This window comes from Zeugodacus cucurbitae, chromosome 6 (assembly GCF_028554725.1).
Source record: "Zeugodacus cucurbitae isolate PBARC_wt_2022May chromosome 6, idZeuCucr1.2, whole genome shotgun sequence".
Lineage (NCBI taxonomy): Eukaryota > Metazoa > Arthropoda > Insecta > Diptera > Tephritidae > Zeugodacus > Zeugodacus cucurbitae.
Window position 1 is genome coordinate 6,979,549 of NC_071671.1, and position 26,108 is coordinate 7,005,656.

Here is a 26,108-nt window from a genome sequence, read left to right on the forward strand (position 1 = left end):
AACTCTAAATATCTACATACACATAAATACAAAAAAATCTATGCACTGCATTTGACAGTGGTCAAGGTTTAATAAGGGATGCCAGCATGTTTGTGACGTTATCAGTAACATTTTCTGTCACTGAAAGGCTATTTTTCCACCACTTGTGTCGGTAGAAGGGCTCTCACTTGCCAACGTCGGCCTTTATTTTAATATGTGTTGGGGGATTAACTGATTAATTGTTAATGAATAATACATTCAACCATACTCTTATAGCTGGGAATTCACTAAAAGATTATTTACATCGCTTGTTAATGATACACTGGGTGTTGGACCAAACAATTTTTTGCCGGGAGATTAGGTTAGGTTAGGTTACTCTGGCAGGCTACAATGCCACACATAGACCAGTTTTGGTCCTTTGTGAAACCAGATGGAGTGCCGTCACTTGGTTAATGAGGAGTAGTCATCCTTTAGGATGCCAGCGTTTGTTGCGAATTTCAAAAGGCTTTGTGGCTTTACCAACGAAATCTCTTCCAGATTAACGTAGTAGCCGGGAGATTAAGTTATAAGTAAAAAACGTATATTCTCCAATTTTCTATGTTATCCTCAAAAATCAAAATAAATGCGTTCGAAGTTCAAAAAAGAAGTAAAGAAAGGCTAAGTTCGGGTGCAACCGAACATTTTATACTCTCGCAATTTATTGATATATTTTTATTAAGATAACACACATTTGGCCCCAATTTGAAAATTCTATAATGAGGTATTTGAGAGCTAGGGGAAGTTATGACCCGATTTTAACCATCTCTGGTACAGAGACACACTATTAGAAGAAAAATATTTCCCCTAAATTAAACTAAGATAACTGAGAGATTTACAGGTGAAAAATTACCACGGGGCACTGAATTCTTCATATTCGACAATCGAGGCCTTCAAAAGTTATAGTCCGATTCGATAATTTTTTCACAAGGGATGCCACAGATCATATACAGTACTTGCGTAAAGTTTTATTTCGCTACCTTATGGATATATTATGAAGTGAAGGAAAGGAATAGGAGTTCAAAGTTGAGTTACATGGGAAGTTGTCGTGGTTGTGAACCGATTTCATCTATTTTCCACACGTGTCATCAGGGTGTCAAGAAAATATTATATACCGAATTTCATTGAAATCGGTCGAGTAGTTCCTGAGATTTGGTTTTTGACCCATAAGTGGGCGATGCCACGCCCATTTTCCATTTTGTAAAAAAATGTGAATGCAGCTTCCATCTGCCATTTCTTATGAAAAATTTAGTGTTTCTGACGTTTTTCGTTAGTGAGTTAGTAATTTTCAACCTAACTTTTGTATGGGAGGTGGGCGTGGTTATTATCCGATTTCAACTATTTTCATGGTGTGTGGTGGGGTACGTAAGAGTACAGACTGCAGAAAGTTTGGTTTATATAACTTCATTGGTTTGCGAGATATATACGAATAACCGATTTGGAGGCGGGGCCATATGCTGAGTGTTCTCAGATTGATATAAATTTTACATATACTTTTGAAAATACAGTTAAAGCGAGACAATATTTAAAAAAATTAGAGTTTTTGGCAATGACCTAATTTATTTTACTATTTACTTTAGGTTTGTTAACCATAATTAGTATTGAACTAAATTAAATTAAATGTGTTAGTGGCAAATTTCCAGCATTTCTGATATATTTGCATATACTTATATATTGAAATGAATTATTGTAATGCAAAAAATAAGTTAAAATTGATATATAATTTTTCAAAATTTACATATTCACATATAAAGGGTGACTGTTTTAGACAAGAAGTTTTCAATTAGAAATAAAACGGATATAATTTAATGTTATATTCAAGAAGTTAGCATTATTATAAAGATAAGTGCTTGTCATTCGGTTTTAAAAAAAATATCGGGTAAGTAACCGCCGCGGCCTCTCCTTAGTCGTAGGGGTTCTTACTGGCCATTGCTCCATTGGGATACACGCTGTAAGGTTAAAAATCTTACCGGATGCTAGCTGTAGAAGCTGCATGGAGGAGGGTGAGGTGGAATCGTCTCATCACTTTCTTCTGGAATGTCCCGCATTTGCGAGATCAAGAAAGACATTTCTTGGATCTCACTTTTTAGAACAGGCTCGCGAAATAGAGAATATAGAACTTAAAAATCTCTGCAGATTTGTAGTACGTTCAGGGCGCTTTGTCGACGCCTAATTGTTAATCTAGGGGGAACCAGGCTTCACAAAGGACTATATTTCAAAGTCTACGTGTGTTTTTCCCTTTGGGAAACAGCCTTACAACCTAACCTAACCTAACCGCCGCGGCTAGCGCGAATAAATTCCTGACAAGAGACCCAATTTTAGACCAATTTTTTTAGCAATTGGGAGCGTACATATGTCAGCAATAAACGTTGTTCTGGTCGTTGTTCAAGGCTGTTCGCCAAACTGAGTATAAATCAAGTAACAGCTGTTAAAAAGACCAACTTCGACAAAAGAATTGCCTCATTGAAAACCACACGTCCAAAAAATCAACCGTTATATTAAAAATAAATTTGAATGACTTTCTGCCATTGGAGCTACATTAAAGTACCAAGAGTAGTACATTCGTAGCCAGTAAATAATGATATGTGGAAATATATGTATGAATTTAATATTACATATTTATATAACATAATCGTTATTAAATATGTACATACATATATATGTATTTATGCCCCTGTTTAAGCACATATTGAATCGGCCTTCTTTCAATCTGCGCGAATATTTAAATTGAATAGCCCGCGGCTATTTGCTCAATATTTTTGCTTTCGATTCGCGTGAGAAAATATAAAATATTTAAAAACTGAAAATACCTTTACTGTTCAATCGATAATAATATTAAAGCAAAAAAAATTGCAAGGCTTTAATATTTTTATTTTTTTTTAAGTGATATTAGAAGCGGGATGCTTTCGATTCACAAATTATTATTTAAAAAAAATATTTTGGGAACATCAAAACAAATGTCTTGTATTTGCAGCATGAATCATTCGTTGTTGGTTTTTTTACGATTACTCAAAAACCGCAGAGGTTACAAATTTTTAAAGTTATAATCCAAAAACTAGACACTTGGAGCTATAATTTCCTTCTTAATCGATTTCTTGAACGACCATTTCTTTCGAAGTTACGGCCTGTTGAAATTTGCCCAAAAATTTGGAATTTTTTTTTGATTCCTTAATTTTTTCCAGTAGTGTATATATTTATTGAACAATTTTGAAATAATTTCTGTAATCAAATATGTTCAGCAGTTAATCCATCATTAAAAACAACAAATCCAGCATTAAATATTATTTAGATTTTCAGATTAATTACCAGCATAAGTAGCTTTTAAAATTATGGAGCATTACTTAATTGCACTGCGTCGCTTACAACAACAATCAATCTCTAATACTTTAATACTTTCTTATGCCTTTCCCACAGGAATTCAACGCTAAGCATTACCACCCACGCAACCTAACGCCGACAACAACAATAGCAATAAGACAGACAACAAAAAAAAAAACCGTAATACCACATCATCCAACAACCACAATTCCCACGAAAGCACGGTCAGCCAAAGTAGACGCAACGCAGCGATTATCCTTGTCAACATACTTGCCAACACAGACGAATTCCAAAATAGGTAAGTACGAGCATAAATATTGCGGAAAAAGCGGCACAGCTTTCATTGTATGTATCTATGCTTGTTGCAAATGACAATGTGTTACACTTATTGCTGTTTCACATTTATGTTTGTGCGGGTATTCCCGCCTCAGCCGTCAAAGTGCCTCAGGGGATACAGTTAAGTATCTCAAAATGTTGAAATGATACGGGATTTTTGCGGTGGCAGGTGATAGGTGGCATGCTGCTTAAATTGATTTCAGTTGCTTTTTGGTAACTAAGTACTCACAGTGATGCAACAAGTAGCTAAAAATGATTTTGGGGTAGATTTTAGTGTAAATTTGAATGAAGACCGTTCTTTCAGAAAAAATGAATAAATATGTATATACTTATGTACGATATGAATTGTAATATTTGCAGTCGCAATTTGGTGTATGAAAAATTTTTGAAAATTATTTTAAGAAATTTATGAATATACCGTTGATTGAAAGTGCCGACATTTACCAATAAAATACTACAGATGATTCTTGGCTAAATCAAAGAAAACTTTTCATCTAGATTCGAAACAACTCTTAAGTTTTTTCAGTCCATTTCAAAGTAAACTGAAAGTATTCTGTCATTAAAACGTCTAAGAACCCAAATGATTGAATGGTTGAAGAAGTTTTGAGAGGTTCTGATAACGAAGCCATTACATACTCCAACTACTTTAAGTCGATGTTGCAATTTAAAGACCTTGATTATTGTCTTATATAAAATGTGTACTTAAGATCTTTGAATAATTTTTATTCTCGATTAAACGAAAACGACTTCATTTACTTTAGATCTTAGCTTACAACAATCCTTGAAATAGCTCTGAGGAGCATGAGTTCTAGATAGCCGGATAGCAGGGAGATCTTGTAGCGAATTCTCAGTTAATTTTTAGGACTAAAGATCAACACAAACCTAGTCAGTATTCTGCAAATCTGAACTTAAGACCATTGAAATAAATTTATTCTCGATTAATCGAAGGCGACATCATTTACTATAGATCGTAGCTTAGAACAATCCAGGAAATAGTTTTTGTGAAGTATGTTCTCTAAATATAACAGATCAAAAAAATTGAACTTAAGATCCTTGAATAATTTTTATATCGATTAATGGAAGACGTCGTCATTTACTTTTGATCGTAATTTAGAACAATTCTGGATATAGCTCCAAGGAACATGAGATTTAGAGTGCAGACAGACAGGTCTGGATAACACACAAATTTACCTATAAATTCGGCATAAAGTTTAATAGAATAACGAAAATCGTCCTATATAGTGTATGAGGGCTGAGGTAATTCCTGAACCGATTTCATTCATTTTCACCATTAATAATTAATTAATTTCGCAAAGATATAGTATCTCACATATTAACCAATACATAAATGTAGATTAAAGCCCACCGTATTTTTGTAAAACCTATAATTAGGTATATGGGACCTAGGAGATGTTATTATCCGATTTTAATAATTTTTGGAACAGAGACACACTATTAGAAGCAAACAATTTTCTCTGAATTACATTAAATTATCAGAGAGAATTATCCATATTTTCGGTTAAAATTTACCCTTAAGCGCGAAGTTCAACATGTTCGATAACAGGGGCCTTGAAAAGTTATAATCCGTTTTCGACAATTTTTTCTCAAGTGAAATTTCTGTCGAGTAGTTCCTGAGATATGGTTTTTGACCCATAAGTGGGCGATGCCACGCCCATTTTTCATTTTGTAAAAAAATCTGAGTGCAGCTTCCTTCTGCTATTTCTTCTGTAAAATTTAGTGTTTCTGACGTTTCTGGTTAATGAGTTAACCCACTTTTAGTCATTTTCAAGCTAACTTTTGTATGGGAGGTGGTTATATACAAATAACCGATTTGTGGGCGGGGCCACGCCCACTTCCCCAAAAAAATTACACCCAAATATGCCCCTTCCTAGTTCGTTCCTTTATTCCAAATTTTACATTTATCACTTCATTTATGGCTTAGTTATGACAATTTATAGGTTTTTGGTTTACGCCATTTTGTGGGCGTGGCAGTGGTCCGATTTCGCCCATTTTCGAAAGCAACCCTCTTATGGTCCCAAGGAGTATTTGTGCCAAGTTTCGTCAAGATATCTTAATTTTTACTCAAGTTACAGCTTGCACAGACGGATGGACAGACTTTCGGATTTCAAAACTATTCGTCATCCTGATTACTTTGGTATATATAACCCTATATCGAACTCTTTCAGTTTTGGATGTTAAAAACAACCGTTATGTGAAAAAAACTATAATACTCTCTTTAGCAACTTTTGTTGCGAGAGTATAATAAGGAGTTTTAAGAAGCCTTTTCCCATATACAATTATTTAGTTTTCACGGATTGAAACCATTAGCACTATAATACGAAGATATTACAGGAAGAATGTTTGAATGTATATTGGCAGAAATACATGTTGCCTATAATAGGGGTTAATACTAAGTGTATGTCTGTTGGTCTAAATATCTAGATCATAAATATTATTGATCTTTTCTGGAGGCGTCTAAGGTCTAAGCTTGCTTGGAAAAGCGATTTCGGGTAAAAAATGCCTCCAATCACCTAGAACAAATCGCTCATTTACTTGAATAGTGTCACAACTCAAAAAAGCCGATTTTTCAGGAGAGCGATTTAAAGTTTTCAATTGTCTCTTATTAAGCAAATGTGGAAAAATTCCATCACTTTAATAACAAATATATTAAATCCAATGTTGAGCATAAATGGACCAAATAGAGTGTACTAATGCTTTTTCTTGGACATGAACGTGACCCATTTTGAATTATATCGTTATTTGTGAAAAAAATAATTCAATTTCGCCGTCATAAGTCAAATGTGTCGTTTTTGTTGAAAAAAATCAATATGAAAAATTTAATTATTTTTCACCAATATCATTGTAATACAAAATATGTCGTTCTTTCTGAAAAGAAAACCAAATTCACTCTATGACAATATGTGTTGTAACACAAAATATGTCTCTCTTTCAGAACAAAATACATGCCTAATTCTGGCACAACTGAGAAGTGTCGTTATTGCAACATGACAAGTTTAATAACGGCACATTCTAATTTCACGGTTTATTTTTCTATGCATCGGAATGTAATTTTTATACAACATGGACGCTGAAATTGCGCACATTTCTGCATACTCAACTCAAAAATCGTGTTTTTTGAGTTGTGACACTATTCAAGTAAATGAGCGATATGTCGTCTTTATCAGCGGAATTATTACAACTGCATTATGAAATATTTACAAACATGTATGCATTTCCACGTGCACCCATTGCAGTCAATATAGACAATTAAGACCCTTCCTATCCAATCGGAAGAAATACTAAATCAACAATAACATTTTTATACTCTCGCAACAAATGTTGCTAAAGAGAGTATTATAGCTTTGTTCACATAACGGTTGTTTGTAACACCCAAAACTAAACGAGTTAGATATAGGGTTATATATACCAAAGTGATCAGGGTGAAGAGTGGAGTTCAAATCCGAAGTTCAAATCTTGGCACCATAGGAAGGTTGCTTTCGAAAATGAGCAAAATCAGACCACTGCCACGCCCACAAAATGGCCGAAAACACATAAAGTGCCATAACTAAGCCATAAATAAAGCACTTATGGGTCAAAAACCATATCTCAGGAACTACTCGACCGATTTCAATGAAACTTGGTTTGTAATAGTTTCCCTACATCCCAATGATATGTTGTGAAAATAGGCCAAATCGCTTCACAACCACGCCTACTTCCTATATACCAGAACTTTGAAGACGAATTGAATCGTTTACTTTACAATATATAAATTAAGCACTAGTGAAGATATCGGTGCAGAACTTTGCACAAATACTATGTTAATAGTGTGGCAGCCCCATTCTAAAAATCGCCGAAATCGGACCATAGGTTTTTAAGGCCCCATATATCGAACATGAGGACCTCGGTGCTTCTAACCTAACATTATGGTTTCCAACTTTCAATGGACTTTATACAATATATATGACGAATATGTGGGTCAAATTGTGTATTATATAATATAAATAAAGTTAAATAAATAAATTGCGAGAGTACAAAATGTTCGGTTACACCCGAACTTAGCCCTTCCTTACTTGTTTGTTATTGTTGTTGTCACAACAGATACGTCATTAAATCAACATTTTATTGAAGTCTCATGGCTGAGTGCGCGCCATCAATGCCATTGAACGCGGCGCAGCATAATGGGAAATAGTTTACAACAACAGACGAATATACATATGTTAATATGTCGATATGTATGTGCATATCTTTGCATAACTTAAATAGTTTATATCGGCTTCTTGGTCAAGTTCAAACACAAAGCAAACAATAATCGACAGAAACAATAACAGCAATAACAAACGATACCATACAAATGAGCAGCAATTAGTCAAATGCAGATAAAGCGACGAAATGTGCAGGGGAGTTGGCGGAATTGTAAGAGCTGAGATCGGTATGGGCAAAAGATCGGTCGCGTGCGTTAAGCTGAGAAGGGCATATAATATAGATGGGAATTGACGATGAAAACGTATAGATTACTATTTCAAATAAATATTGTTGTTGTTTCTGTAATTAAGCAAGCAACATTTAATAGAATATCAAAAAGCGTTAACGGCCAAATTAAATTAACGCCATGACAATGCTTCTTATTTTAACTGCGCTAATTGAGTATACACGTCCATACATATGAATTAATAAAGTATTATTAACCAATAAATTGATTAATGCTAAATGCATTGCTTTGATTCGTAACTAAAGCATTTTGTTTGTCAATAAGTCAATAAACATGTAATTGCACATGTATATGCCTGCCCATGCACTAAAACGCCGTTTGTCTATCATATATGTAATTCAGTTATGCATCGTCAGGAAAACATTTGAAATGTAAATGAATTTTAATTGGTTCGCTGGCGTATGAATTGTCGCGCCTACAAATCGCAACCAATAAAATTGGCCGCATTTGCAAGTCAAGTTCATGAGCACTCGTGTGTGTGTGTGTGTGTATGCACGAAAGGTATGTGGAAGCTGCCGCTAGCTCTTTGTAGGCGGAAAATTTCACATTTCATTTCGTATGCAGTCACTTAACGCCATTTAAATGCAAATGTAATGCCTTTATTTAATTGTTGTGTGGCGTGTGTGAATGTGTGTGTTCTAAGCGGCTTGTTGGCAAAGCAATTGCTGGTGATTTACAAAATTTGCAAATATGTAAATTATAACAAAGCTATCATATAATCGGTAAGTATTTAATTGGTTCTATAAATATTAGATGAAACGTGAAAGTATTTTTTAAATAACAGAAATGCTTATATTTTTTATGATCTCCAGCGGAGGTTTTGACCAAGAATTCACGTAGAAAAAACGAAGTGTGAGATTTTAAGGGGTTATACATATATGTATGTTGAAGTCGGTCAAAAAATGGAATTTTTTTCTTTTATCTTAAAGGATAGGTTCTTAATATTATTATCTCAAATTTTTGTAGAGACTTAAGCAGTAGAACCGAATTTATAGTGTTTGCATCTTGCTCCGCTACAACTGAAACTTTAAACGCGATTTTCTCGAAATCATATTTTTTCCGAAAACGTGGTTGCGGATATAATCTTTTTTTTATCAAATTGTTTGTTATTTATTTGCCATGTCCTTGAACGATTTCGTTTAAATTTAAATATCAATGTTATGAATGTTTCAATACATTTGCCTTTTCGAGAAAATCTGCTCCGTTTGCAGACATTTTTTGAATCGTTCAAGGACACCATCAAGGATATTAGTATTTTTTATGTTCTTGAGCTGATTTTATAGATTAGACATTGTACTACACAAGACGTATACTAAGTATTCAATAAAAATATGGCTACATACATGTACAGAAAATCAAAATTTTCCCCATTTTACCGCACCTCAACATATATAACCCCTTAACAAATGAAAATCGCAAAGCTCATAAAAACACGACTGCTAAAGGGAAAAGGGCTGATACTTTTATTATACTTCAGGGGCAAGTATATCAGCATAATAAAAAAAAAATTGACAATTGGGCTCTCCAAACTAGCGAATTTAAAAAATAATAAAATTCCCGTTTATTATTGAACACATCTTGTAAATTCTTATCTTGCACTCGCATAATACGTTCTCATAGGAAACTTTTTGAAGACCGAAAGGTAAATCGATGCTAATATTTGGCCTATGATCTTCCTAGTGAACGTTATAAAATAACTTGTGCTATTTTTTTTCAGTACTTCAATACTCGCTTACAAGTCTTATTTTCAGAAAATTCGAATTATTCGCTAACAAATTAAAAAGAAGGCCTAATAAGGGAGGAAAATACTATATCAGTCTACACCGACGGGTCCAAAATGGACTGCGGAGTAGGCACAGGTGTCTACTCCGATGATCTTAACTTTTCTCGCTCCTTCCGTCTACCGAACTTGGCTAGCATCTTCCAAGCGGAAGAACTGGTCATAGAGAAGGCCAGTGAAGCTCTATTGGCTAACTACCAGAGGATACAAAAAACAATAATTTATACAGATAATCAGGCGGCGCTCCTGGCCTTGTCGACGCCACTGACTAACTCTAGCGTAGTCCATAACTGCTTGAAGGCATTGAGCACTCTGAAAAACAAACTACAATTAGACTTGGTCTGGGTTCCCGACCATACCATAGGAACATCTACGGTAACGAAAGGGCAGACGAGTTGGCAAAAGCAGGAGCCGTTCTAGACGAATCCGATGCTGAGCCAATACCATGCCCGCTAGGAACGACCAAAAGAGAGCTCAACATACAATTTGAACAATTAGCAGAGAACAGATGGAAGAATACAACAAAATATAAAATAACTAAACAGATATGGCCAAAATATGATAAGACTAGATCTGTAGTATTATTAAATAGGTCCAGGAAAAGTATTTTCAGACTTACAGCTACTCTAACGTGTCATTGGCCATTTGGAGAACATGCAATGAAAATGGGCATACCCTATAACATTTGTCGAGGCTGTGAACTAGAGGGGAATAAGGAAGCAATATTCCACTTTTTCTGCGAATGTCCAGTCCTATCGCAGATCTGACACAGGACACTTGGAAGCCATCAGGCATTAAGCCTTGAATGGATGTCCACTAAAAGCATATCGGACATAAGTAGCTTCATCGAAAACATAAAATGGTTTGAGCGGAAAGATGAAACGGGATAACAGTAAATTATAAGGTCTGCGAATAGTGTATCAAAATGGCACATCTATGTAGTGCTAATTGGGCCGTAAAATTATATGGCTGCACTCCTACCTACCTACCTACCTACCTACCTACCTCACTTGAACATTTCTAGGTGAATTCGGTAAAGAAATATAGCTCATAATCTACGATATCCTTCTGTTAATAATAACAATTTGAATAAACCGTTATGGACTCCACAACTCTTTTTAGTAGAAGAGTCTGGCATTTTCTTCGCCCGAATATCTTCACTAGATGCATATTCTGGGAAATTTCCAGCAAAATAAGTTCTTAGATAAATTTCATAATTTAATTTAAAAACAGAGTGATAAAGTTGCAATATCACCCTTTCCTCGAAAGCGAGAGTTCCCCGATTTATCACGATAACATCTTAAACATACTAAGTAAACCAATATTTGCATATTTACATCATCATTAATATATTCATAATAATTATTATAATAATTAATATAATCAAGTTCGCCGACATTCGTTATCGCCGAACCATTTAAAGGCAATAATACAAATTAATTGTTCATTACCATAACAAATTATTAGGCACTTGAAACTTTATTGTAATTATATAATAACTAAAAACTATTTATTTACTTAAAGTAAATTTCCAGTTAATAAATACTTTGTTTCATCTTAGTATTAGAACAATTAGCTTAGTTACTTGTATTTTCACACATTAAAATTCAGTTATGTTTTTTTTTTTTTTATTTTTAACAAGAATCTTCACAGTCAATTAATTGCACTTGAGTACATTTTTATTCGCACAAACCATATGACAATTGAAACCATTAAAAGGCAATAAATTAACATTCGAAATGGCAATAATATTGATGTATTGAAATATACAATTAATTATTGTACATGAAGAATAAGTAGCACGAACCATTGCACTACTAGAAATGCATAATTATTCAATAGACAGACGCATTAAGAATAATTTATACCCTACATGACATGTGAAAGAGTTTGAAATGCATTGGAAAAAAAATAGATTAATAAGAATTCGTATTTCTCAAACACATATTTGTTTTCGGTACTCAAATTTATCATTCGACAATTTTTTGTCTAAAATATACTTTTATAAATAATTATAACCTGGTTGAGAATTGCAACGATAAGCGAATGAAATAGTTAGTAAAAGATGTGAATCACTCAAAATATATATTGGGAAATTGTTGTGTATGACAAATACACAAATATTTAGAAAAAATCTCAGAAAGCTGTGAAGAAAGAGATCACTAGAAGAATCGAACTTTTATGAAATTATGGTCAAACTTCACCTATTTAAAATTAAACAATTTTCTTTCCATAACCTCTTCAGCAAAACTTATTGTAGACTAGTTGGGTTAAGAATCAGATTTATTCTAAGAAACCATGTTTTCAAATTCTCTTTCATGTAGGGTATTTTTTATCCCACCTACTTGAACGAAAACTATGAGAGCGCTATCATTTGCTTGAACAAGCTACTTTCATTACATCTACGATTTACTTTAATTTATTTAAGTACTAAGAAAATCTCTAGGGCTTTTAGTTGAGGATTAGCTGCCATTTATGACAGATCGTTACAAATCAATCAAAAACAAATAATTCGCGGTATTAAACAGTAATTGAGTGGAAGAAAAAAGTTATTTTATGAAAAACATATAATTTAAAATTTATCAAACAGTTAGTATTATATATAAGAATTAAGAGCATTAAAAAAAAATTGTGAAGTGAATCCTTATCGACTTCTTAAATTGTGTGTCTGAAAATAGTGAAGTGTAATAAAGAAGTGCGAATATATATTTTGATTTTGGCATTATTTTCTACTTGACAAAGGTAAACTACTGTGTGATCTTTTTATTCAGAATGAGCTTCGAGTTTTTTTTTATTAAAAAAAATCAAATTTTAAATATCCTTCAACATTTTTTTATCTCTCTTCTATGAAACTTCGCTATTCATTCGACTTTTTGGTCAATGCGACAAAAAGTAGGCAATGTTTCGACGCTTGATGAGCCCAAATGTAGACAATTATTTTTATGTAGTTTATTATTGATAATTCGTGAGTACTTATATAGGAAAGTATAATACTAGATATGTTCGAAAAATAATTTTAATTTTTTTTTTTTAATATTAATCCCCTTGAAATTTTAAAATTACCGTTATTTTTTGAATTCACCTCGTATACCAAACGAACTTTCATAATTAATACTGATTATTAAGCTTAAAGCCTCTAGCTTTAGTAGTAGTAGTAGCTAGTAGCTTTCTTGGTTCTGTCTGAGAAGAATTGATTATGAGAATTATAATACATAAATATTAATTTATGGATTACTCATGAAAGACTTCTAAAATATTTTAAAAATGTCCATAAAACTACTTTCGATGATCAAATTTTAATAACTGGTGTGATTCCGACAGTATGAATTCGACTTTAAACTAATACTTTCATATCTAGTCAGATAAGCATGAATAAAAATTATCCCCCCTTGAAATTTTAAAATTCCCGTTATTTTTTGAACACACCTGGTATATAAAATAAAATAAAAAAAAATTACAAAAATAAACTCAAGTCTGGCTCCGAATGAATAATGGATTTTATAAGAAGCTATTCATGTCAAAATTTCCTATGGTACTCATCAAAGAACTTGCAAAACTATTTTTTTTGTTTTTTTTCACTATTAAATCATAAAAAAATAATCTGAAGAAGTTCTCTACACTTTTATGTATGCCTTAACCCGCCCACGCTATTTTATTTAATAACTTTATTACGCTTTAGTATTCATACATACATTTGGTACACACACGATGTCGTTTCACTTAAGGCGCTTTGAACTCAAGCCGCCGCAATTTTGAATATGTCAGTTAAACATTTTTTTTTAATTTTTGTGTCTTTTATTCTTATTCTTTTTTTGGTCGATTTTATACTGTGAAGTGAGCTTTTTAATGCAATTGTTTGAAGAAAACATACAAATCTATGTACTTGTCAAATTATTCTTCTCAAATATTCTTTGTGTTTCGATATTTCTGATTATCACTCAGTAGATGATGCAATAATTACCTCGGGCATTTTTACGGCAAATCGATAAACGAGTGGCTATGTATATGAATTCTACATATGTATATATACAAACCGAAATTTTTTTGATCGATTGGGTTAATTTGCTTTTATTATATCGTTTGGAACCTGTTATCGAGGATTGTTGTTTGCTAAGTAATTTCCAGTTGGATTACAGTGAGTGTACTTAGAATTTAATGGCGTTATTTTTGATGGAACCAATTTTATTGGAAGTATTTATTTCGTATGTACGGATATTCGATATAATTTTCTATACATTTCTTAATAAAGTTAATCTCTTGTTTGAATTTTGAAAATTAAAGCGACACACAAGCTTTTTTGTTTAGAACACTCTGAATCCACAGTGTGATTCCCCTTTGTATCGGATGCGAGCAAATGGTTGAATAAACAGCTTAATAAATTGCTTCGCGAATAATTAAATCGATTTCGATTAGATTATCATAAACAATACGAAATTTAATCAATTAATATACAGATTTGAAATATGCTGGCAGTGTTACCAGAAATTTGTGTATTTAGTAAAATTTAGGATTAGATTTAAGATTAGTATTTAGATTTTATTCATGCTTATCTAACTAGATGTGAAAGTATTAGTTTAAAGTCGAATTCAGACTGTCGGAATCACGCCAGTTATTGAAATTTGATCTACGAAAGTAGTTTTATGGAGATTTTTAAGATATTTTAGAGGTCTTTCATAAGTAATCTATAAATTAATATTTATGTATTATATTGCTCATAATCAATTCTTCTCAGTCAGCACTAAATGGCAGAACCAAGCAAGCTACTAGCTACTACTACTACTAAAGTTAGAGGCTTATTAAGCTTAAATAATCAGTATTATTTATGAAAGTACGTTTGGTATACGAGGTATATTCAAAAAATAACGGGAATTCTAAAATAACAATTGGAAAGCTCACACATCGTTGCTTGTTCGTGAATTTTTGGCCACAAAAACATTACAGATGCCCCAGTTCTACAAGCATACGGGAAATCGCTGAAAGAGCCAAAGACTATCTCGAAAATCGAGTTTGAGAAGTCTTTCGACGACTGGAAGAAGCCGATAAGTGCATAATATCGATCGGGGACTATTTTAAACGCAACAATATTAATGTAGACGAATGAAAAAATATTTTTTTTGTCATAACGAAAATTCCCGTTATTTTTTGAACACACCTCGTATGGATTGTGTGGTATTGTGGTCTCAACTAAGCTCAATAATGATTGCTTTAAAGTTTCTTTCATAAAATTTTAACAATCATTAAACTTGTTGGAAGAGTTACTTTGTGTAGTTCTCTTGTAAGTCTCGAACAAATATCATTTTTATTGAACTTAAACAAATTCGGATTAACAAAAACCCCCTATTATTGATATCGACAATCAATAGTAGTTTTTGTTATTCCTCAACTATTTATTCCCACATATAATATGTAAGTGACATTTGAAGAGTTCAAAACAAATTTGCATAAAAAATTTGTTGTACACAAAAAGAGCGCAAATAACGTGAAATTGAAATTTCTAAGCAAATGTTGAGCGTTTTTATTTGATTTTTATTATTTTTCGACATTTGTGTGCATAAGAAAGAGGTGAAAAATGTAAATAGAAATGCACGAGTACTATTTGTATACACCATAATAATAATAATAAGCTCAGCTCTAAACACTTGTCGCGACAACTACTACGTGTGAGTCCAGAAAACGTAATGTTGTCCAGATGTGGCATACATATATACAGATATACATATATATTTATATGATATATATATTTATCGATATATGTGTGATATCAATTACTCTCTTGCAAGTACACGAATTCCGGTACGCCGACGGTTTAGTCAAATTGTTCAAAACATGCAATTTTATTGTGACTTATATACATATTTACAAATACATACATACATATGCACATATGTATATTTACCTACTTCATTGTGTGCATATTTATTTAAGATTTCTTATGATTTTTTCGCCTACTTACTAACCGACTGTTGCGCATCGAATTGAGTCGTTTGTCGGCATTCAAACACGCTGGACAAGTGTGAGTAACACGCTTGACGCTTGCCGTTAGATTAGCATTTCTTGAGCTAGTGAAAAATTTTTGGCGCGCATTTCACGCAGTTAAATTTTACATGTAAAAATTTTGATTTGAATTAATTGAAATTTGAAATAAAATTTTTTTAAACTGTGAAAAAAATTGCCAACCAACGAAAAATGGTACTGGAATTTCTAACGAAGTTTCGCGTGTTTTAAAAATAAGAAAATAATAATAATAATAATTAAAAACAAGTTACACAGAATCATAAAAATATATGTATTCATATGTACATGAATATATAAAGTGCGCTGAAAAAAAGTAAATTAAACAGTTTTTCTGTGTATTCAGTCACACAATCGGAAGTGTTGAATTAACTGTAACTCAGCTGAACACAACAACAAATAATAGAGCAAGCACAACAAAAATAGCAGAAGTTCAAAAGCAAAAGTGCACGAGAATAATATTTGTTAATTACTTGCATAATTAAGCTTTAGAGTGCCGTTTTTAATTGCCTAGCTCGTGTTGTAGCTTGAAATACATAAACGAAAATGATGAGAATATAAATAAATTATATTTGAGAATTTGAAAAATTAAAATAAAAAAAATTTAAATTAAAAAAAAAAATACAAAATTATTAATTATTATATTTATTAAAATAAAAAATAAATTTTAAATAAAAAAATATAAAAATTTAATTTTTTTTATAAATACGAAAATGATGAGAATATAAATCAATTATATTTGAGAATTTTAAAAATTAAAATAAAAAAATTTAAATTTTCAAAAAAAAATACAAAATTATTAATTATTATATTTACTAAAATATAAAAATAAATTTTAAATAAAAAAATATAAAAATTTAATATTTTTATAAATACGAAAATGATGAGAATATAAATCAATTATATTATAGAATTTTAAAAATTAAAATAAAAAAAATTTAAATTTTCAAAAAAAAATACAAAATTATTAATTATTATATTTATTAAAATAAAAAAATAAATTTTAAATAAAAAAATATATAAAATTTAATTTTTTTATAAATACGAAAATGATGAGAATATAAATAAATTATATTTGAGAATTTGAAAAATTAAAATAAAAAAAAATTTAAATTTTCAAATAAAAATACAAAATTATTAATTATTATATTTATTAAAATAAAAAAATAAATTTTAAATAAAAAAATATAAATTAAAAAATATAAATTAAATTTTCAAAAAAAAATACAAAATTATTAAATATTTATATTTATTAAAATAAAAAAATAAATTTTAAATAAAAAAAAATATAAAAATTTAATTTTTATATAAATAAAAAAAATTTAAATTTTCAAAAAAAAAATACAAAATTATTAATTATTATATTTATTAAAATAAAAAAATAAATTTTAAATAAAAAAATTTAAAAATTTAATTTTTTTATAAATACGAAAATGATGAGAATATAAATAAATTATATTTGAGAATTTGAAAAATTAAAATAAAAAAAATTTAAATTAAAAAAAAAATACAAAATTATTAATTATTATATTTATTAAAATAAAAAAAAAAATTTTAAATAAAAAAATATAAAAATTTAATATTTTTATAAATACGAAAATGATGAGAATATAAATCAATTATATTATAGAATTTTAAAAATTATAATAAAAAAAATTTAAATTTTCAAAAAAAAAAAAATACAAAATTATTAATTATTATATTTATTAAAATAAAAAAATAAATTTTAAATAAAAAAATATATAAAATTTAATTTTTTTATAAATACGAAAATGATGAGAATATAAATAAATTATATTTGAGAATTTGAAAAATTAAAATAAAAAAAAATTTAAATTTTCAAATAAAAATACAAAATTATTAATTATTATATTTATTAAAATAAAAAAAAAAATTTAAATAAAAAAAAATATGAAAATTTAATTTTTTTATAAATACGAAAATGATGAGAATATAAATCAATTTATTATAGAATTTTAAAAATTAAAATAAAAAAAATTTAAATTTTCAAAAAAAAAATACAAAATTATTGATTATTATATTTATTAAAATAAAAAACTTTAAAATTTTAATTTTTTTTATAAATATTATTATAATTAAAATAAATAAAATAAATTTTTTATTAAAAAAAAAATATAAAATATATATTTAATAACAATTTATGTGCGCATAAAAATCATAAAATTTGCAATTAAACGTAAGTGAGCATAGCCAAGTAAGCGCTACTAGTTGATTTTTAATTTAATTTAATCCAAACTCGTATTACTGTGTGCTTTTTAGAAATCGTGAATTTTGTTTAATATCAACAATGAGGCTTAATGTTTCTTTTTTTGTATTCTGAATCAAAAATTAAATATTTAATCCTTTACTTTATATATTATTTCGCTGATTATTGAGGGAAATCGAAAGAAAGTACCTTAGGATGAATAAAAATTATCCCTCAAAATAAAGAATTCACAGTATTAGACAACCATAATTGTCAATCCGTACTGCAAACAAGAATGAAAGTGATCCAATGTTGTAGATAAATCCGTAATATAGAAAAGGTGGTCTATTGTCCCTCCCGATATATACATCGACTCCATTAGTCCCAGCACTCTAATGAATTCCAGAATGGTGCCAGGAGTAAGGAAGTCGATGCGCTCCTCAATTGGATTATTAAGACCCAATATTCTGCTCTCGCTTCTGTGAAATGCACCACATTCTAACAACAGAGTTTCAGCCCCCATGCCAAAAAAGCTGCAGGTGTCTATGTGGTGTCATATTGTATAGATGCTTCCTGAGCATATAGTTACTGGTATAAAGACCCACCAGTATTCTTAGTATACAATATAAATGCATTATTTGGAGCTTAAATTGATAATAGACTACGAGCCAATAAAAAGAAACCCTGAACGAGCCAAGTCTCTCGATGAATTCCTAAATATTAATAGGGAATTGTGTATGAAGTGAGAAATGGAGCATACTCTGTACAGTATTTACCCTCAAACTTGATACCTCTAATCAACCCCTTATTTACCAACTTCTTGAAATATATAAAAGCCAGCTGTACTTTCAATCTGGATAATAACTAATAACGGTCCCTTTACTCCAAAAACTATTACCAAAGAGGAGACAAAATAGGTAAAAGAGGTGACGGAGCGGTGTCAAGAGGTTTGTCTGACAAATGGTTCTAGACCCTGTTGCATAACCCTGCTCGGTCGGACTAATTTGAAGAAACTTCGTAGTCATAAATTACACAAACCGAAAGTGATTCTGTCTTCGTGAAATTTATAGGCACTCTCTTCTCTAATAATGTTGCACACAAGTCTTCACTTCTGGTAGAGGATTGTTTGCCAGTTATTTCAGTCATTAGGCTGCTCTAAGTCACCTCTACCGGAATCATTTCGTACCCTAAAGACGACAATTTCGAAAGAATGTAACAACTCTGGCATTTCAAAACATCTGCTATGGTATATGCCAGTTTTATCGACTGATCCGTGGTCTATCTTAGGTCTTTAACCAGACAGCACGCGAATATCGAATAATATCTTTGTTCGCTTTGTAGTAATTTTGTAGCTTTGTAAGAACTAACATAACTGCTTACAAAAAACGAAATTGAATACTAGTAGTATTCAAGTCATAATAAAATAAAAGTAACATTTTTGAAAAGACACACATACACTTCTAAACACTGAAATAAATAGCCGTGTGAGGAAGTAGTAAGTAAGTAAATGAAAAGCTAGTCAATTTACAATTTACAAAATTTTCTAAGGAAATTCAATTTTCATAATTCATTTAGAGCGTCGATTGAACGCACACTTTGGCGCAGTGGCGGCATGGTGGCACGGGGTATTGGCAGCAAGGGAGTGACATGCAAAATTCAATGAAAAGGCAGTTGTGGTAAATGGCGCAGAGGAACACACGATGCATGCAGAAAGTGGCGGGTGGAGTGTTTCTCAAGCGAGCGCCGTCTTTTGCGCCTCGAACGATGATGGGCTCAATTCAATGAAAAACTTTGGCGCTAAAATTGTTTTTGCTTTGATCGCAACGAAAAGTTGTTGTTGGCTCGTCTACTTTCGGCGCCCTTTGTATTGAAGTGCGTTTGCTTTTCTGACACTTGTCAAGCTGTTGCGTTGCACTTTCATACATTTCACCACCCTCTTCTCACTTACACTTGCTGGTAGAAGTTCGTTTCATATAAATTCAATTAACCACTGTCAATTAAATCAAAAAGCTGTCATAATTGACGACTTCTGTTGAGGCCTTGGCGTCTTTTGCTTGATTGAATAGCTTGATAAGTGAGTAGAATGGCTTGAAGGCGCTTAAGTAAGTGGGTGTGTTGTTGTTGCATGTAATGTGATTATATTTGCTTTATTTAAACTGAAAGACTAAAATTTCTATAGAAAAAAAGTTTTCTAATGCTATAAAAAATATTTTGAAAATATTTTCAAAAAAAATTCTTTTGTATTTCATATCGATGGCTTAATATAGAAAAGGCGTATCTACACTTTTCGTTACTTTTCAGGAGAAGGAAAAAACTGAATAAAACCTTAAAAACTTAAGATGCAAAAAACATTTATTTTGCAATTTTTATTCAAAACTGGTAACAAATTCAATTGTGGTATAATTTTGGTATTATTTTTAATTTCACTGAAGTTATTTGAGATAGGGCTTTATGTTGTTATTGTAACTTCGAATGAGTTAGGGCTTTTTTTTTATATGACTATAAATCCGTTATTTACGATCATAGCCCAATAATTTTTTAAGGGGAGGAGTATTATACAGTGGTCTACCAGAATACAGTAAAAACGCGATTTCGAAAAAAATGTAGATACGCCTTTTCTCTATTAAGCCAACGATATTCTTTATTTATGAATTTAAAAACTCTGAAACCAATTATAAATTAAAAATTTAGATATTTAAATGCTCAAAAAAAATATTTTTGCAAAAAAAAACTGAAAAAAATATTTTTGGATAAAAATAATGAAAAAAATATTTTTTTAACAAATATTGAAAAAAAAAATTATATTTTTTGAAAAAAAAAAATAACAAATTACTGAAAACTATTTTTTTATATATAAAATAAAAATATTTTTTGAAAAAAAAAACTGAAAAATAATTTTTCCTGTTTTTTTCTCAAAAAAATAATTTTCTTTTAAAATTTGTTTTCAAAAAAAAATTCTTTTGTATTTCATATTCTTTATTTATGAATTTAAAAACTCTGAAACCAATTATAAATTAAAAATTTAGATATTTAAATGCTCAAAAAAATATTTTTGCCAAAAAAAAACTGAAAAAAATATTTTTGGATAAAAATACTGAAAAAATATTTTTTTAACAAATATTGAAAAAAAATATTATATTTAAAAAAAAATAACAAATTACTGAAAACTATTTTTTTTTTATATATAAAATAAAAATATTTTTTGAAAAAAATAACTGAAAAATAATTTTTCCTGTTTTTTTCTCAAAAAAATAATTTTCTTTTAATATTTGTTTTCAAAAAAAATTCTTTTGTATTTTATATTCTTTATTTATGAATTTAAAAACTCTGAAACCAATTATAAATTAAAAATTTAGATATTTAAATGATCAAAAAAATATTTTTGCCAAAAATAAACTGAAGAAAATATTTTTGGATAAAAATACTGAAAAAATATTTTTGGATAAAAATACTGAAAAAAATATTTTTGTAACAAATATTGAAAAAAAATATTATATTTGAAAAAAATAACAAATTACTGAAAACTATTTTTTTTTATATATAAAGTAAAAATATTTTTTGAAAAAAAAATAACTGAAAAATATTTTTTTCTCAAAAAAATACTTTTCTTTTAATATTTGTTTTCAAAAAAATAAAAAATTACTGAAAACTATTTTTTTTATATATAAAATAAAAATAATTTTTTTATGAAACATTTTTTTTTTCCTTTTTTTCCCTAAAACAATATTTATCTTTCAATATTTGTTTACAAAAAAATATTTTTTTTTTTAAATAATTGTTTCAAAATTTATTTTATATTTTTCAAAAATAATTTAAAAAAAATTCAAAATATTTTTTTAACTTTTACACTAATAATTAATATATATATAAAATATAATCACTGCTCTTAATTTAATGCACACCGACTGTATTTTGTAATTTTCTTCGTGGCTTTAAAACGTCATTAGAAAGAAATTAGCCAAAAAATGGCCTGCCATATATGAACATATGTGCATAGAAAACATACATATGTATGCCTCTACACGATTCTATAATCCATGTAAATTGTTATTAAAAATTGGTAGCACGTGTTGCAAGCACAAACACACGCACAAATAATTTTCTAATAAGCGTGAAACATTGTTGTTGTTGTGAATGAATATTCAAAAAGCAATTAAGGGTGTCTAATTAAATCGGTTGGGTTGAGTGAAATTATATTCGTAAACATATAATATAATTAACAAAATTAAATGGCAACTAATTGAAAACAAGCAAATAAAGATGAGGAAAGGAGATAGATAAATTTATTGGCTTAGTGAGGAAAACAATAGCTGGGAATATGCGCTTTTAAAAAGTAATAACTTTAAATCGGGTCAATGTTTTAGTGAGGAATAATTGTTGTTTTAAGTATGTTAAATAACATTTTTTTCGTGAAATATTTATACAGAATATAAGATATGAGAAATATATAAACAAAGCCATTGCACGCTAGAATTCTCAGTGGCATATAAAACTAGAAAAAATTTTAAAAATAAATACAAATATTTAAAATTAGTTTTATTGCAAAGCTTCGAGCACGTTTCGGTGCTATACTGCTATTAGAGATATGCAAAGTGTGTTCAAAAAATAACGGGAATATTAAATTTTAAAGTTTCAAGAGTTTGGAGAGTCCAACTGTAATTCTTTTTTCTTTTTATGCGCTTTCGCTTAATGACCCAAACGCTCTCCCATATATCGAGTTTGAGAAGTGTTTCGACGATCAGAAGAAGCGCTGGTATAAGTGCATTGCATCGAGTGGATACTATTTTAAAGGTTACAATATTATAGTAGACGAATGAATAAATATTTTTCAAAAAACGAAAATTCCCGTTATTTTTTGAACACACCACTGTATATACGCTTTTGACCAGAAATGAAACCTTTTTTTTGCAAAAATGTCGAATGTTATTTAGTTTTAATTATATTTTATGTGAAAATATAGTTCATGTTTTATCAGTAATCATATTACTCAAACTTTAAAAATTTTTGGAAAAGTTCGAAAATACATACAAAATTCCGAATTAAAAGCTTTTCAAAATCACGTTATGAAATATTAATACTAATATTAGCAGCTTTTTTTATTTAGAATAAAGGAATAATAAGCAACGTAAACACCTAGTAAGACTATCCATTTGACCATATCCCCACAACCACAACAACATGTACTTTGGTTACACTCTATGTTCTCTGCGTTCTGTCATCCATAAGCCTAAGCAGCTTTTGTCTATTAGTCGACTTTACTGATTTTGATTACACGCCCACCACTCTTACCTTCCGCACACTATCAAATGTTGCAGTTACTCTACGAAAGGCTCTCCCCTTCCCCTCACAAACACTCACATTTTCACGATATCTTATAGAGTCTTACAACGTAAGACTTACATCCATATTTTGTGCTTCTCTACTACTGCTTTCTTCCCTCACCCCTTACGTCGGAGGGAGAGCCCTCGTGCTTTTCTCAGGGCTAAATAGCAATCATTCATCAGCCACTTAACTTTTATATGATCCGATTTGTGTGTCGTCTTGTTTTTTGCTACATTTCACTGGCTTTTCTCTTTATTTTTGTTCTAGTCGTAGTCACATTTCTTAGCGAAAAATTCCCCTCTAATCTCGTAATCTACTTTTATCTGGCGTTGATTTCATTTGCATTTGAATATCGAATATATTTAATGCTTGATTTATTACATAAATGTTATTATATGAAAGTGAAATAGAATTTTCTTGGGTTAAGTGAAATGGCAGATAGCTAAAATAGAAGTGATTTAATAACATAAAGGGTAATATAGGGGTACATGATATTAAGATTGCAATGAAGAGCAACTCTTGCTCTTGGTATTTTCTTTGGCGGAAAATGAGAGAAATTTTGCTAAAAACCAAAATTACGGGCTCACTCACTGGGTATATAAAGCATATGACAATTCTCCATGACATATACGAGTATATCAGAGCAAACCGCTGATTGCCGAGACGAGTTCCTTTTGGAATTCCCTCCAAAACTTCGAGCGAGAGAATACCAGAGAAGCTACTAAGAGCGATAATAAAAACAGCGATATGAAATCCTAACAGATTACAAAATTGTTCCGAAAACATAGTTGCAGGGATTTGTAATCGGTCACAAAAACTGTAACAACCACATCTGTAGACTAGTTTAATACACATCAGCCATTACTTACAGGCGTAAGTAATCCAAAATAACCAGAATTCCCAAAGCTGATAAGCTGTTAGTTTCAACCCGTTAGAAGGCAGAATCTATAATTAACTCGGGTTCCCACGACATCTAAAGCCAATATTTACGTGAGTACCTGCCGACGACGGCCTTACCTCACGGTGCTCAAAAACACAGCGGATCAAATCAATGAGATAATCAGCGCCCCGAATATGCAAAGCATTATTCGGTACCAATTAGCGTGTGGAATGAACACACTAACCACCTTGGTGAGGTTCGAGGCCTATCTAAAACCTCTGCCGTACTTTGGGTCCGGCACCCTGTTGCAATGCAACTCCATATTGAGTAACAAAGATCACTCTCCTCCAAACAAAGAAAGCTCCTACTCACCGTGGTACCAGAATTAAGTATCCGGTCAGACCGGGTTCCCACGACAGTCGGCTCTACGTAAACGGAACTGTCAAATCGGTAGTATTTCTCAGAATTATTTTGGTAATATTTTATGCCTCTACAACAACGGCAACAACTAATTCGAGTCTGATTGCTACGGCGGTGAAACTCTCAAGTCTAATCTAAACAGAGTATATATTCGACTCATCATCGAAGGTTTCAAAGTTGAATCTACGGCTGACAAATTCGAACCTCGAAAATACTGGAGAAAGTATTAACTCGATTCCAGCTTTCGGAATTTAATTCTGATGTATTTCTATTTAAGCAACAACAACAAAAATCGAAAGCATATTGAGTACCGTTAAGATTTTGTAATCCGCTTGTTGAGCGACCTAAAAAAAATATTTGTCTTCAGAGAACAAAAAAATAAATGCAATCAATTAAATTTAATTACAACTCAGACATTAATATCATTAAAAAATCTAAATATTTCTAAATTGTAATTTTTAATCACCCATACTCTGGTTATCCTCTTATGCTCCACAGTAACAAGCGGGAGGCGCAATGCAATCGACTGATTCTGGAGATGGAGCAAAAAACTTCAATCCGCACATCACCAGTCATTTGGCATCATCATCCACAGCGGGACCAGCAGCAACAGCAACAACATTGAACGACACGACCGCAACCGCACCGCACAACAAGAGCAGCAGCACGGCCGCCCAGCACGATACACCCAGCAAGAATCCCTTCAAGCAAGCACCGACTACACAGTGGAGCAGCGAACAGCAAAGATTAGCGCAGCAACAGCAACAACAACAACCGAACGGCAGCAACAAACTATACAACAACAGCGTACAGCATGCCAACGAAGCAGGCGCTGGCATTTTTGGCGTCGGTGGCGCAACAGCAACAGCGGCGGCGGCAGCGGGCGCACAAGCAACACCGACACCAAATTCCAACACAGATCCGGCAGCAATCAAGACACCAGGACGCCATTATATGACACCGCAACCACCACCGCCGGATCATTGCCGGCAGGAGGATTACCGCGCCGCCGGCTCATGGGCCACATTCAAGAATTGGATGATCGGTTGGCGCGGCTCACGACAACTCGTCTTGATCATTGTGGCCATTGCGTTGTTATTGGATAATATGTTGTTGACCACTGTCGGTGAGTACCATAAATGAGATGGAAGGGTCGTTGTAGTGTTAGTTATGCAGTGTCTTTTCTTTCTTCTTTTTATTGCCATCATTCATTGAGCATTAATTTATTTATTCTCTGCAATCTCTCTGTCCGTATTGCGGTAATTTAAGCAATTCAAATGCTTTGCTCAATCACCTGGAAGTTGTCCATTTACCGTTATGCATTTACAGC

The 26,108-nt window shown here is 31.0% G+C and overlaps 2 protein-coding genes across 8 annotated transcripts in view; one reads left to right on the forward strand and one right to left on the reverse strand.

Moving 5' to 3' along the window:
• LOC105210283 (protein lin-54 homolog) overlaps nt 1-26,108 on the reverse strand; it is a 107,811-nt gene that overhangs the window by 25,518 nt on the left and 56,185 nt on the right. The window lies entirely within an intron of this gene.
• The window catches only part of LOC105210279 (synaptic vesicular amine transporter), a 61,655-nt gene that overhangs the window by 6,126 nt on the left and 29,421 nt on the right, over nt 1-26,108 (forward strand). For 3 of the 7 annotated variants that reach the window (XM_054234076.1, XM_011181110.3, XM_054234079.1), the window contains 2 exons: nt 3,430-3,631; nt 25,277-25,904. In XM_054234076.1, the coding sequence (XP_054090051.1) occupies nt 25,295-25,904 (610 nt within the window). In that variant the 5' untranslated portion in view covers nt 3,430-3,631; nt 25,277-25,294. Of the gene's footprint in view, nt 1-3,429; nt 3,632-12,396; nt 12,681-15,872; nt 15,952-18,002; nt 18,166-25,276; nt 25,905-26,108 lie in introns of those variants that run through there. The other 4 variants (XM_011181114.3, XM_054234077.1, XM_011181113.3 and 1 more) reach the window with 4 other exon arrangements.